This window comes from Artemia sp. Qi Xiang Cuo, chromosome 7 (assembly GCF_049724085.1).
Source record: "Artemia sp. Qi Xiang Cuo chromosome 7, ASM4972408v1, whole genome shotgun sequence".
Classification (NCBI taxonomy): Eukaryota; Metazoa; Arthropoda; class Branchiopoda; order Anostraca; family Artemiidae; genus Artemia; species Artemia sp. Qi Xiang Cuo.
In genome coordinates, this window is record NC_142800.1 from 77,539,517 (window position 1) to 77,553,467 (window position 13,951).

The 13,951-nt window shown below is 34.9% G+C and overlaps 1 protein-coding gene across 1 annotated transcript in view; it reads left to right on the top strand.

Moving 5' to 3' along the window:
- The window catches only part of LOC148950711 (uncharacterized), a 178,475-nt gene that overhangs the window by 162,597 nt on the left and 1,927 nt on the right, over positions 1 to 13,951 (top strand). The window contains exons 20-22 of the mRNA XM_089091926.1: positions 205 to 488; positions 3,540 to 3,699; positions 5,856 to 6,081. Coding sequence (XP_088948052.1) covers positions 205 to 488; positions 3,540 to 3,699; positions 5,856 to 6,081 — 670 coding nt within the window. The remainder of the gene's footprint in view (positions 1 to 204; positions 489 to 3,539; positions 3,700 to 5,855; positions 6,082 to 13,951) is intronic.

Here is a 13,951-nt window from a genome sequence, read left to right on the forward strand (position 1 = left end):
TAAATCTCCGAACCATACTTCTTCAAAATTGTGAGTTATGGCCAATCAGGGCAGAAGGAAACGAGACTCATATAAGTTTAAGTAGTGCAGAGTTTAGGAAAACCTTCTTTGTTCCTGGAGAGCATGAGGAGTTTTGAACCTATTGTTTTTTTTTGTATATTTTTAATGATTTATTTTGAAAATAAAAAAAAATTGTATATTTAGGCCATTGAAAAACCATTATACGCTCCTAAGTTGGCTGAAGTCTTGAAGTTGATGTCTGAGAAAGAAGTACATGCGGTTACAGGACGAGGGAAAGTCAGTTTATGCCAGCTTATTCTCAACAGATGTCAGCAGACTTTCGAAAAACATATAAACAGCAAAGAAGAAATTTTATCTAAACAAGAGGCCTCACAGGAAGCTGAGACAGAAGAGAAGAAGGCAGAGCTACTAGTCAAACTGGACGAGAGAATTGCGAAAGAAAAACAAGTTTTATTAGGATTTATCAGGTATCATTTTTTTTTTTTACTTTTCATCAACGTTTAATAATATTTCGTTCATATTTGTGTTGAATATGTGTGACTGTAACGACTTTTTTTTTGTCAGGCGGCTAATTAACGGTTAGAAGTGGATTTTCAATCTATGGATTTAACTGAGCTTTCGTTATTTTTTGACTTTTATAAACAACTCGAATATCGTGACACTATTTTTTCAAGAAAAAAAAAATTTGATTCAAAATTTTAGGAGAAAGAAATTAAACAGATCTCCTTCATTATATTAACATTAATGATCAAAAAAAATTTTTAGACAACAAGGAATTAATATCATCATATATCAAACAGTCAGAATAATTGTAAAAGACTGATATTCAATGAATTACTCAGTAACTAACAGATTAACATAAATTAATTTTCAACATACTAAACAGATCGCTTCAAATATTAGTAAATCACTATAGATGTTTGATTTTGCTGTAAATGCTCTATTTCTTTACATGAAATAGACTTACAAGAGAAAATATTGACAAAAACAGTTTCCTTTTAAAATAGCAAAATAAAAGGTGAATAATTCACCGGTAAAGGTGAAAGAAATATTACTTGACTTGCTTTATTTACCACTAATTAGAAAATGAGCTAAATATGCATACAAGTTCCTTGGAGAGGCTAAGAAAGCCTGATGACGGGCAGCTGTATTTCTTTAACTCTCAACCTTTAACGAATTTCACTTAAAAAAGACAAGGGTCTCTTTCTCTTTTGAAAAATGCTACCAAAATCACACCACACAATAATAAGGAAGAAGAAGATTTCAAGAGGTTTGGTAATTATCGAACAAAAAGTAATTGACCTGTGTGAACTACAAATTGATGGGTCTTTTTGTTCCTAATGCAAGACTTAACACCTTAACAAAGGGCCTTGGGTACATATTGCTGAAACCAAATTGCCTGGAACAGAAAGGAATGGTCGATCAAAACGGTAATGCTTGCTGGGCTTCAGATGCTCCGTCTGTAGTCCATCCAGACCTGAAACGTTTACCATTTGAGGCAATTCAATCTGGGTATCTTCATATGGAGGTGGAGTATTGCCCCGGCTCTCAATTTGGTCACAATTTGGGCAAAAATTGACGAAAAATAGGCATACAAATTAGAAGTCCTAGCCTGTTCAGCTTCAAGGGAACGTGAACGAGTAAGTTCGGAGACTTGTTCCTGGAGAAGTTGAGGATTATTTCGGATATAATAGGGCATATCATATACTTCTATTTTATAACAACCCTACGAAATGCACGTTTTTTTGACATAATACCTTTAAATTAGGTCTTGTTTTCTTAGACCACACTGCCGTTCTAAGACGAGCAAATGAACTTTCAAATGGGGATAAATCCATTTATTTAGACAGTGAAAAAACAGGTACAAAAGTCCAGATATTTCGGTTACATATACAGCGACCGTCTTCAGTAGAAATATTGTATTTCTACTGAAGACAGTCGCTGTATATGTGACCAAAATATCTGGACTTTTGTACCTGTTTTTCACTGTCTAAATAAATGGATTTATCCCCATTTGAAAGTTTATTTGTCAAAATGCACGTTTTGTTGATTTCAAATACTACTCCGGAACGAGTCTATCATATTCTAACCATTAACGACACCGGAAACTGTGTCTTAGTTTCCGGTGCCTCAATGCCTCTTTGAGGTGAAGAAAGTGTGACCAACTTCTTTTCTGAGTGTTTTTTCTAACAGCGTCTGAAGGTACTGCAAAGACTCGGGAACCTTTGAACAATGTACTTACTATCTCAAAAACATGCAATCTAGATGAATAGAGTTACCTTTAGATACAGAAGATAGCATGTGGTACAGAAGATGTAGTACGGATCTTTGAAAGATGTAAATCAATACGTAATGTCACAGCACCACAATGCCTATATTCTTCCATCAGTTCTTCGTAGAGATTTTTTTTTTTATCAAAGGCTTACTTCTCGTTGCAAATTCTTACTTCTCTTTCTCCCATCAGTTCTTCGTAGAGAAGATTTCTTTTATCAAAGACTTACTTCTCGTTGCAAATTCTTACTTCTCGTTCTCCCATCAGTTCTTCGTATAGAATTCTTTTTTTATCAAAGACTTACTTCTCGTTGAAAATTCTTACTTCTCGTTCTTCCATCAATTCTTCGTAGAGAATTTCTTTTTTTATCAAAGACTTACTTCTCGTTGCAAATTCTTACTTCTCGTTCTTCCATTAATTCTTCGTAGAGAAATTTTTTTTATCAAAGACCTTCTTCTCGTTGCAAATTCTCATTGCAAATTCTTACTTCTTGTTCTTCCATCGATTCTTCGTAGAGAATTTTTTTTTTTTATCAAAGACTTTCTTCTCGTTGCAAATTCTTACTTCTCGTTCTTCCATCAATTCTTCGTAGAGGAATTTTTTTTTTCAAAGACTTACTTCTCGTTGCATTGACCAGTAAGAAAAATTCAAGGTGGGAAGTAAAAAGGAGAGGTAAAAACACCATTTAATGCAACTTGAATAGATATACCGCTAAGAAAATTATCAAGCCTCTTCAAAAGATACCAATAACTCCAAGCGGCTGTATTTTTTTTAGTAAGATTTTTCAATTTCCTGTGAACAACACTTGTCTAAAATCAATAGAAATAGACAGATGGGTTCTGCCGCGTTCAAAGCATTTATTGATAGCACCACAGAAGGAACTAAACTTGATGAAATTTATATATTTGAAATCAGCGTAAAAATTTAATTCTTCTGATGTATCTACTGGTATCAAAATTCCGTTTTTAGAGTTTCGGTTACTATTGAGCCGGGTCGCTCCTTGCTTACAGTTCATTACCACGAACTGTTTGACTTATTTCATTGTTTAGCTTTTGATTTGTTGGTCGCTTTGACTTTATTCTAAGTTTTGTTCGTTTCATATTTCATCTCCTCATCCATAGTAGAATATGGTATTTTCATGCTTGACGTAATTGTCCATATTGACTTTGTTCAATTTAGGTTTTATTTATTCATTAATAACAATATCTGTTCGTTTTGAAAGGCCCTAATTGTAATATTTTTCCAGATTTACTGGTGAATTATTCAACTCAAAGCTGTTGACAATTGAAGTTATGGATTTTTGTATATCTGAATTACTGAAGTTGCGTACTGAGGGACAGCTCGAATGTCTTTGCGAATTACTTTCTTTAATTGGTAAAACCTATGAACAAGAATATGATGCCAAAGTAAGTTCAACATTCTTAATCCAAGCTACCTAAGCTATTAGATTTATATAATTATTTTCTTAGTTAATTGCAATTAATGCAGTTTAAAGTGAGGAAAATTAATGTGTTGTTTTTTTTTTAGGCATAAATTTATTCGAGAAAACGATTCAAGATGTCAAATTCTCGTCAACAAAAGAAAATAAGGAAAACGTTAAAAAATAAAGTCTTATAAAGACGGATTAAATCAAGCAAAACATTATAACATAAGTCTTGAGACGTTACTAAAGAGAAACATTAAGACATAAGTCTTGGGAAGTTACTAAAGTAGAAACTAAAAATTTTAAACAGTTCTGATACTCACACAAAGCAATACTGTACCAAAATAATTAGAATTTTAAATGTAACAATTCTCTGTATATTTTTTGTTCATGAAATTTGTTTAGATTGTGTCGTTTTCTTCGTCTTAATTTCCTTTTCCCTTTCATTACTAGAATTCCACTCCATTTGAAATATGAAGTTTCAAATTTCAAAATTGATGCCAGTTTTAAGGGAAATTATTTAACAAATAATTGGAGGTAGAATTAGTAAAATAAAGGGCTTCAAACGGCGCGTTTGGTAACCTTTCCAATGAGAGTTCCGTAACTTTTGGTAAGAAATTTGGCCCCTTCTTCTACTTACTTCCTTTTTTTTGGCTGAAAGGTAGGGATGTTGAAACCTTCTTTAAACAAAAGTCATGCAATGTGTGTCAGTTTCAGCGCAAAAGTGAATATAAGCTGTGAACTGAACTATGCAAAAATGAAGTAATTCCTGAATTACTTTAAAAGATGCTGAGTTCTAGCTGGAGAATGTCCCGGTTTAAAAACGACTTAAGTTATCATACGGTACAAAAGAAGTTAATTCCTCAATTGATGCAAAGAAAAGCCAGTTTAGGCCGAGCTGTAAATAAATTCATTTTAAACGAGCCAAGTCTTAAATCTGTACAAATAATCGTTGAGTAACAGCTGTACATTTTCTGGGGATTTTCTGTGTGTGGGGGGGGGACAATAGAAAAGTCTAATGAATAAACCTTTGGGATCCACATGTCCCTCGGGGCAATGGCCGTAATTGTGTAAATTGCTTGTTGTTCCCAAATAACTTTTAGTAGAAAAGGTGGGTTTGTTTGGTCTTTGTCGTCTTATTAGCTTACAACTTATAAAGTCGTTCAATGGGCAAAGATTATTCAGAGTCTCTAAAGAGAATAGCACTGAAACAACGCGTTTATCTGAATAGACCAAAAGAGGTTGTGTGCGCAGGATCAGTCAAAATATACTGTTTGAAAGTATTTGGAGGGGGGGGGGGTACGGGGGCATGTGAAACTCAAATTTTTGTTTGGTGAGAGGGGCAGTAAGTCCCTTCCTGGCCATCTAAAAACACTGAGTCGATAGGATCAGTCTTAAAGGAAAATAAAAAAAAAGACAAAAAGTGCTGCCAATTCCAAAAGGCGATTTTTCTTAATAATTGCGTGCTCTTTTCATCACTTTAAATCACTATTTCTTTAAGCTAGCTCTTTTAGATCGCTGTTTACTGTACTAGTTACTTTTTCCAAGTCAATTGACAATGACATTTTTTCACTCGAAATGGTTTCTTAAAATACATTTTTTTCATTCTCAGTACTATTGCCTGAGGTTCCCTCTTTGCTAGGTAGCAAATACTGCTGCCAATAAAAGATATTTAATGCTTTTTTACAACAGAAGAAAATCCCTTTTATAAAGATGTTATGTGCGATTATAGGATCTAAATTGAATTTTAATTCAATGTCTTTTGAGAAATAAAGTATTTACTTTCAGATGAAAAAAAATTATAGGATCTAAATTGAATTTTAATTCAATGTTTTTTGAGAAATAAAGTATTTACTTTCAGATGAAAAAAAATTACTTCAGAGATATAGTCTAGAAAACATGTTGCTGATATTTGTACAGGATGAATCTCGAACCTTTTTTATACCTCTCATGGGAAGTGGCGGGAAAAAAGCAACAACAGATAAACACATTAAATGTTGAAGGTACATCGTTCTTTACTAGCTAGGGTGTTGCCACTATTTGTTTTTTTTTTTTTTTATATTACAATAAAAGTTGAAAAGAAAACATATCCTGAGAGTTTTATTTGTTCGAAAACTAGTGCAATGTTCTTTTTGTTAGTACCGGAGAGCAGTTGCTGAATCAGAAAATACATCCCAGCCATTGCAGTTCCAGCTGACGAAGCTAGACGTCTATGTGGATGAAATGCGGAAGATTTGTGAAGGAAAAAGCACAGATGTGTCGTCTCGTATTCGAGTCATGTTAATAGACGTCCTTGACCTAAAGGAGAGGGCTTGGATTCCTCACAAAAGTGAAGAGAACTGCCAGCAATCACTGTCATTATCTGGTAGGTGCTAGAACAGCTATTTGAAAAATAACTGCTGTTACAAAAAAAAAAACAAAAAAAAAAAAAAAAAAAAAAAAAAAAAACTGTAAACGTCATTGGCATTTAGAAAACGACGGTGAAGGAGAATCTAGTCATTAATAATAAGTAATAACTATTTTTTCGAAATGGACAAAGCCATTAAATTACCCACTTACGCTTATAAATTCATGTCTATTAAGGACAACGGCAACTGTAAAGTCGCAACAACAAGAAAATCAGTTCGAAATTAAGATTTAAATGATATTACGTTAGAACTACTTTTTGTCGATTTAAAGACAATTTCAATAAATAAAAAATGTAAGATGTCAAATATACTATTTTTCCAAGTCTGTTAAATAGCATCTTATGTTCACGACATTGATTTATAACTTCTATTTCTTCAACACAAAAAAAAAAAAAAAATTAAAATATTCTTTCCTCTTTTTTTCTCCTGGTTCGTTAAATGAAAATAATTTAAGCAGCAACTGATTTATAAGTTGTAAAACTATTAAAAATTATGCTAGAAGCTTAGATTACTTCTGTTTGTTTTAAACTATGGAAACAGGCAAATAAAATAACCTGGATTGGCTAACCTTATATAAAGTAATTTCTTAGATAAAATGGTTATTTCCATCAATGATTTTGTTTATTCACAAACAATTTTGTTTTTGCTGGAGACATCAAATAATTTAACAACGTTTTCTAGTGAAATGTACTAAAAAGAAGAAACGGAAAAAAAATACAGAAATTAGAACTTGTCCTGCTCATTTAGCCCGAAACTAAAGCTAAATTGTCCAAACATAAATAGCTTTTAAATTATCTGAAAACTGATGGACGTGTGTAGGATTGAAACTGAGGGTTACTCGGGTCTTCTATAGCTGCCCAAAAACTTATTCTTGGTGACTGATACACAGGGACTCCGGTTCCTAAATCCTGTGAAATGATCTGCTCTTTTAACCCTTAGATATATATCAGATATATCAGCATATATATACATATGTATATATACATATCATATATATACAGCATATATCAGAGTGGACTGCATTTTGTTTTTCAACTGGTAAGCTGCGTCATCAGACCCAGCTTACCAGTCAGGGGCTCTATTGGAATAGATTTTTTTTTTTATTGTTGACAGGGTGTCATAGGACAGGTTGGCCAAAATAAATCACAAACCTATAACCCTATATTTCATAATAAGAAAACTAAACAATAATACGTCTAGGTGCAGAATAGGGAGAGCAAAAGTAAACTTTAGTATTTATGTGGTAATAATTTAAACTAGCATTTAACTAGCATTAATTTAATTTAGTATTTAACTCGTATTTTAACATAATATGGGACCGATAGCAGTGAATTCTCATTGTAATTTTTACAGATGGGGTGTTCTGGAACTCAATTATCATTAATGAAATTCATTCGAAGACAACAGGAAAACGGGCAGCAAGAAGTATTACTATGAGTACAGACGGACTAAAATCTCAGGTCCTTGTATACATTATAAGCAATTTAGGGGCTAAAATTATTGGTATGTTCCATTATAGGCTGAAGGAAATAACAGCCAGTTAATGATCACTAGGCTAATGATAATTTCTGGAGCACACGCTAAACGTTGCTAAAATTGTTCTGCGGAATTGTGGCTGCAATCCTTACAGCAGGAATTTTGATTAGATATAGGCAGTTTCTAATCTAAAGATTAGAAAAAGGTATTTGCCACACAGTAGACGTTGAGGGATTGCAAACTCTTATGACATTAGGTTTGCATCCCATTGTAGTTCAAGGACTTACCCCGCCAGGGCGTACATTCTTCTCCAACCGCCTGTGTTTAGAAATAATTTGATAACAGTATTTTTTTTTCTTAATCATCAGCCCTGGAAGACTCAAAAATAAACAGCCATGGTTCATGGGCAAAATATGTTCTTAGATGACAGGTTAAAAGTTATATTTTAGGGATCTTTGAAATACGGAATTCGATTGCATGGTTTTTTTCAAGGTCGCACAAAACCATGCAAGGGGGATTTTGTCCTCTCTTCCGTTTCGAAAATCAAGCAAATTTCATTACACTTATACATACAAGCTTTTATTGGGCTTTTGATGCATTTGTGTCCAATTTTTGATGAGAAAATTTGAGAGCAGTGAATTTTGCACGTTAAGTAATATTTTCCCATTTTCAAGGAATAAAATTTGGAAAGATCTTGTGTATCAAGACTGCTTTGTTTCAGTAAGATTCGGGTCTAAAAAGACCACAGACATCATCCCCCCTACCCCTCTCTCTCTCTTCCACAGGAAGTAATCCACTGACTTCTGGCTTGTTGCACGCCTAGTTGGTGTGCAAAAGTCTAATACTTTATAGCTAGAAATATCAAATATCGAAATCAAGAAATCAGAAATTAACATCTACGACCATTATTCTCGGGAAAAGAACAAATCTCGTGTTTGTGCATGTCTTCGATATAAAACCGATTAAATTTTGCGGTATAGATTTCACCATAAACGTTCCACTTTTTATTGATGTTTTTTTTTCAATATTTCAAGACTAATCATCAAAGTGTTTCCTAGTCATAAAAGTGATGAAGGATTAACAAATTCGAAAATTTCACAATTGTTGTTTACGATGTGGCTAATTTTTAGATTCATTTTCGATTACCTCCAATATTTTCTTTAACTTTTGTTCCCTATTTTTTAGCTTTCCTATGCTCTTTTGTCACGCGTGAGAGAGGCATTTCGTTCTTTTTTCTTTAGTTTGTTCTATGTCATGACCGTTAATGAGTCAATTGATCTTGTTCCTGAATAAGAAAAAAAGTCATTTCATTTGGAGTAATTTCAATGGATTTGATAATTCAAAAAATCACATATGTAGTTATGATACGATACATTTGTAATGAGTATACGATACAAAGATTGCTGAAACAAGTAATATGTATCGCTTCATTAATATGCTTATCCTTTAGCACAAAGTTTGCTTAGACACCTCGTGTGCACATGTCGATGTGCACAGCACACGTTGCACAACGACGTGTGCGTTTGGTATATTTCGTGTGCGAAAAGTTGTTTGGTATATTCTAAATTGATTGTAAATTATTCACTTTACTGTCTCATTAATAATATTTACCATATATGTCGTTTGTCGTTTTTATGGGTTTCCTGCTTGCATTAAATAATTATTTTCACCTTTCACTTGCTCTATTTATTTTGACAAGAGTAATAAAATAAAAGGATTGGGAAGACCCATTCACAGTGAGATTTTACTAATGCCGAGATTAAGCTAGTGCTAGTTCGAGCCAATCAGATTGTTCAAGGGATTTTCAGATTGTAAGATCAGAAAGTTCTATGAAAAATTAATCAATCTATAATAACTTATTGTTACCGTCTATGATTACCCTCCAGATTACCGTCAAGCGGATATTAGAAAGATTAAAAGAAAACTAAAAGAGCATTGACAAAACTACACGCACTTACTGACAACAACTTTTAAGCACTCACTCAACATGGGTCAAATACCAAGAGATTGCGTAACTTACAACATCGGTACTTTATAGAAGAGACATCAACGGAAGAGGAAAATCGGTCTGCAAATCTACGTGGCAGTTAATTCATTTTTTGACAAATCTCCAAAACACCGCACCGTCAAGAAATGCAGCTGTTATTGGTCCAAATTGAGGAAATACTTGCAGAACCTGGATAGTAACGATGGGATTTGCTTTTTGTCAGAGCAGTAGGAAAGTATCCATAGAAGTGTCAAAAACAACACATGTGGTGCAAAAACACGTTATATAGTAACCGACCAAGGGTTTTTGTATCAAGTTGAGGATTCACCCTGGTGAGAAGCTCGTAGGATTTTTTTTTAATCTTTTCCTCTATGTCACGTGAATTTAATTGATGTTCCAAATCGAAGCCTAAATACCTAGGTGAACTGGAAGATGAGGACAAAGGTTTTGAAAGCAGAGGAAGATGAGGACAAAGGCTTTGCCTTTGCTTTCAAAGGCTTTGAAAGCAAAGGCATTAATTCGTTCAATCGGGATGTCTAGCAGACAAGTGCTGTACTTTTTCATGTTCTTAATTTTGTTTCCACATCTGAGGGTGAAATAACAGGGAAATCGAGAAAGTTTAAATAATAAGGAGTGTCAAACGACAGGGAATGGAGGCTTTATATTTTAGAGAAATCATGAGCCAATGATCTTGTTCAGATAATTGGCTGTATCTAAGGGTTTTTCTTGGAGATAGAAATCAATATTGTTTTGTGTCTTCCCATAGATATTTCTCTTATTATATTTTACCATTGTTTTGGCCTAATAGAAAACAAATGCTGGACTTTATGTTTGTAATATGAAGCAGCAGATTTACGTGCTTCTTTTTGTATATGTTCACGCAACGAGTTAGCTTCGGACATTTAACCATGTTTGAGAGGATTCAATACCTTAACAATCGTTTTGCGAGCCTCAATGTCGGCTAACCGTCTCAGAGACAAAGTATTTTCGTATCAAATTGAGGATTCACCCTTGCGAGAAGCCTGTGTGATTTTTTTTTTATCTTTTCCCCAATGTTTGTGTACCGAATTGATGTTCCAAATCGATGGCTTAAAGACCTAGGCGAACTGGAAGATGAGATTGCAGCTGGACCAACTTGGATTTTATCAGTGGACACGGTCAAGAAACTCAGTTTTGGAAGTGGCAACTGAGATACCTATGTTATTCCATCTTGATCAAACAACATTAACGGTGTTCTGGAGTGTATAAGATTATTAGCTAAAAGAAGAATTTTGCCGGTATATGACCAATGGCTATCATTAACATATGGCTCAGTTAAGGATGGTAGAATCTGTTGAGTAACTACTCTAATAGAATTATAAAGTATTGCCGGACTTAGAACAGAACCTCACTTTAACACCTTGGCACACATGAAATACGCCTACTAGCAGTACTTGGCAAACTTATTCGGATTGAGGTCTTTTGATACCACTTCCATAAGCAACAAATAGATTAAATCCACTTCTAAAGAGAGACAGAATTGCGTGGAAGGGAAAAATGGATTCAAAAACCTTTGAAATGTCTAAAGTACAAATGTAGAGGTTAATTTTTTACTTTTTATGTATTAGAGATTGGAAAAGGAGCAACAGTGATATTGAGGCTCCTCCTTTGCTTTCCAAGTAAAATAACCTCAATAAATTATTTATAATGCGGTGATGTTCCAATAACCCACTAAATCGTCTCTAGGGAGAGAAGACTCTTCTTTGGGTCTTGCCCATTAACGTCGCCTCTCAAGCGGCCACAGATCCCTGTGCTCAGAGCTTGAGTGGTGGGAGAAAATTTACCGGCCTCACCGAACGGTGATCTTATATACTTGACAAGCTGGCTCGGACTTTGAGCCGTATTCTCCAAATTGTCTTCTCTCGTAGAAGATACCGTACTAGCATAGGAACTACTTCCTATACCGAACCTATAATCTAGGCGAGAATGATAAAGTAAAGGCGCTTGGAAAAAGGTTAGAAATTCACTAATAGACTCGTGTAAATACAAAACAGAACTGGACATCCTGTGTTGCCAGATGGTTGCTGTGGGAAAACACTCCGTAGTTTCAAAAACAAGCCCCGCCCCTTATGGTATAGAAAAGTATAGTAAGGAGAAGGAAAACGGCGACGATTTTTCATAAGGCCTATGTTATACGGCAAATATGTGCCATTTGCATTGTAGCGAGTGTTGAAGGTCTTATGCTTATCATAAATTTCATAGAGCAGAAGTACTACGAAACAAAGGAGAAGTAACGCTACCTAAGCAAAATTATTAAAGCCTTTAACATTCAATAGATGGCAATCACGATTTTTTATTTGCCTGGAAAACGTCTCTAACGAGTTCTTCGAAAGAGTGCACCAGGAGTAAGAGTCGCAGGCAACTCTATCCAAACGAAATAAAGAGCGCGTTCCTGGTCCGACAAAAAGTTAATTTAATTATTAAAAATTAAACATTTTTTTCCGGGTGAGAGCAAATTAACAGCTGGAACAATCAAAATTGAATTCGTATTAAATTTTTCTGAATAATTACCTTTTACAACCTTTTATCTTTTTTTAGGTGCATTTAACAACCTTTTGTTAAATGTACTTAAAAAAGTACATTAACAGCTGTGTAGGTTAACATCATTTTGTTAAAGGTTGTTAACCTACGGTTAACAACCGTTTAGGTGCATCTAGTTCTGCTCAATCCTTATTAAATAGGAAAAACAACGGAGGCTGAAAGTAATAGTTAATAAATCGTTCTAGGATTGCAGTAAATTCGTATTAAATTCGAAGTAAATACGAATTAAATTGCAAATTTTACAAGGAACACACTCAAAGAATGTGAACGCTACTCGAGATGCTTCTTTTTATTATTTAAATTACTAAGTCATTTTAAGCCTACATTTTTCATATGGAGTTCACATAATCATGGAAGTCAAAACTTCAATTTCGCAAAGAGCACAAGTCGGCTCGACTTTTAGCAAATTATCAAAACTGTTTCTAACCAGTGATTTACAACTAAGCCCGTTTTCATGCATGCTTTGGTAGACACAGTCGTTTAGCTAGACACGAGCACATCCAGGCATGCCAAAGCGCAAGATTTTGGATGCTTTCTCTTGCCAGACAAAGCGCAAGGTTTTGCGTGCATGGCGAGTTTCTAGAGCTTAGAACTAGCCGTGCACGTAAGGGCATCATGTTTAGCTAAGCACCTGTGCATTTGTTGTATTTTATTTAGTTATTTTTGGGACCATATGTAAATTGCTGCATTATTTGGTAGTATCATCCATTATTTGGATATCATCTAGATCAATTGTATGGTCACCAGTTTTTCCGACTTCACAACCTTAATAAATATCGCTATTGAAAAGAGCATACGCTTTGTAAGCTCAAATGTCGAAAAGCAAGAGCCGCATGGTGACAACCACAGCCTGAAGACAAGTATTAAGCTTAACATGGGCAAGAGTATACAGTTGCGGAGCTTGGTCTTAATAATATTCATCACAGAAAAGGATCACTATCACATTACTAATTGGCGAACTCAACAGGGTCAATGCCCAACTGGCTAACTCACGAAAAGGCGGTGCCTCCACAGCCTCAAAGTAATGTAGTACAGCTATCCAGAACGGAGATGAGTCTTTGGGGATAGTTCCTCTATAGACAAATGACCAATTAACGTCCAACAGTTTCCTCCACTGATTCTCCAAGGTACTGAAATCAGGGGTAGCAACAATTCTCAATGGCAAGTCTCCTAATTGGGGTTGCAATTGAGACAAGCCAATCGCAGGGAATAAACATTTCAGTTTAAGGAGCGAATCCAGAGAAGGGGGCATTCGTTCAAGTACGGGTTTAGCCACAGTCTTCAGGAACGTCAAACAGTGTATTTTGATTTCGCTTTTCTGTCTGCCTGAAAGCTTAGATTTGGCCAGTTCAATCAGGAACTCATGTTCCTGATTAACTTGATCTGGCGGCAAATAACAGATTTCGCATGTTAACCGTCACAGACACTGCAGATGAAGGGAGTATCCTACGCAGGAGACTTAGTATCAAACCCTGCAGCTCTTCAAAAAGAAGAAATTGGTCAGCGTGTGTGAGCTGAAACAGCGAGTTGACCATTTGAAATTCGGCCAACAATGGCCTCAGGAAAACAATCACAATTTAAACAATTCACAGTACATCAAACTCTTTAAACACAGGGCCATGCGGAAATAAATTCTTTAAACGGAAAGCGATGCGGAATAGCGTTCCATGCGTTAAAGGATGTCTCTTTTTTCGTTTTGGTGTATAGCCACAGGTGAACCACGGTGATTTTGGAATATTATTGTGGCTCCCAAATTTCAGTCACTTAAGCCCAAAATAAGTCCA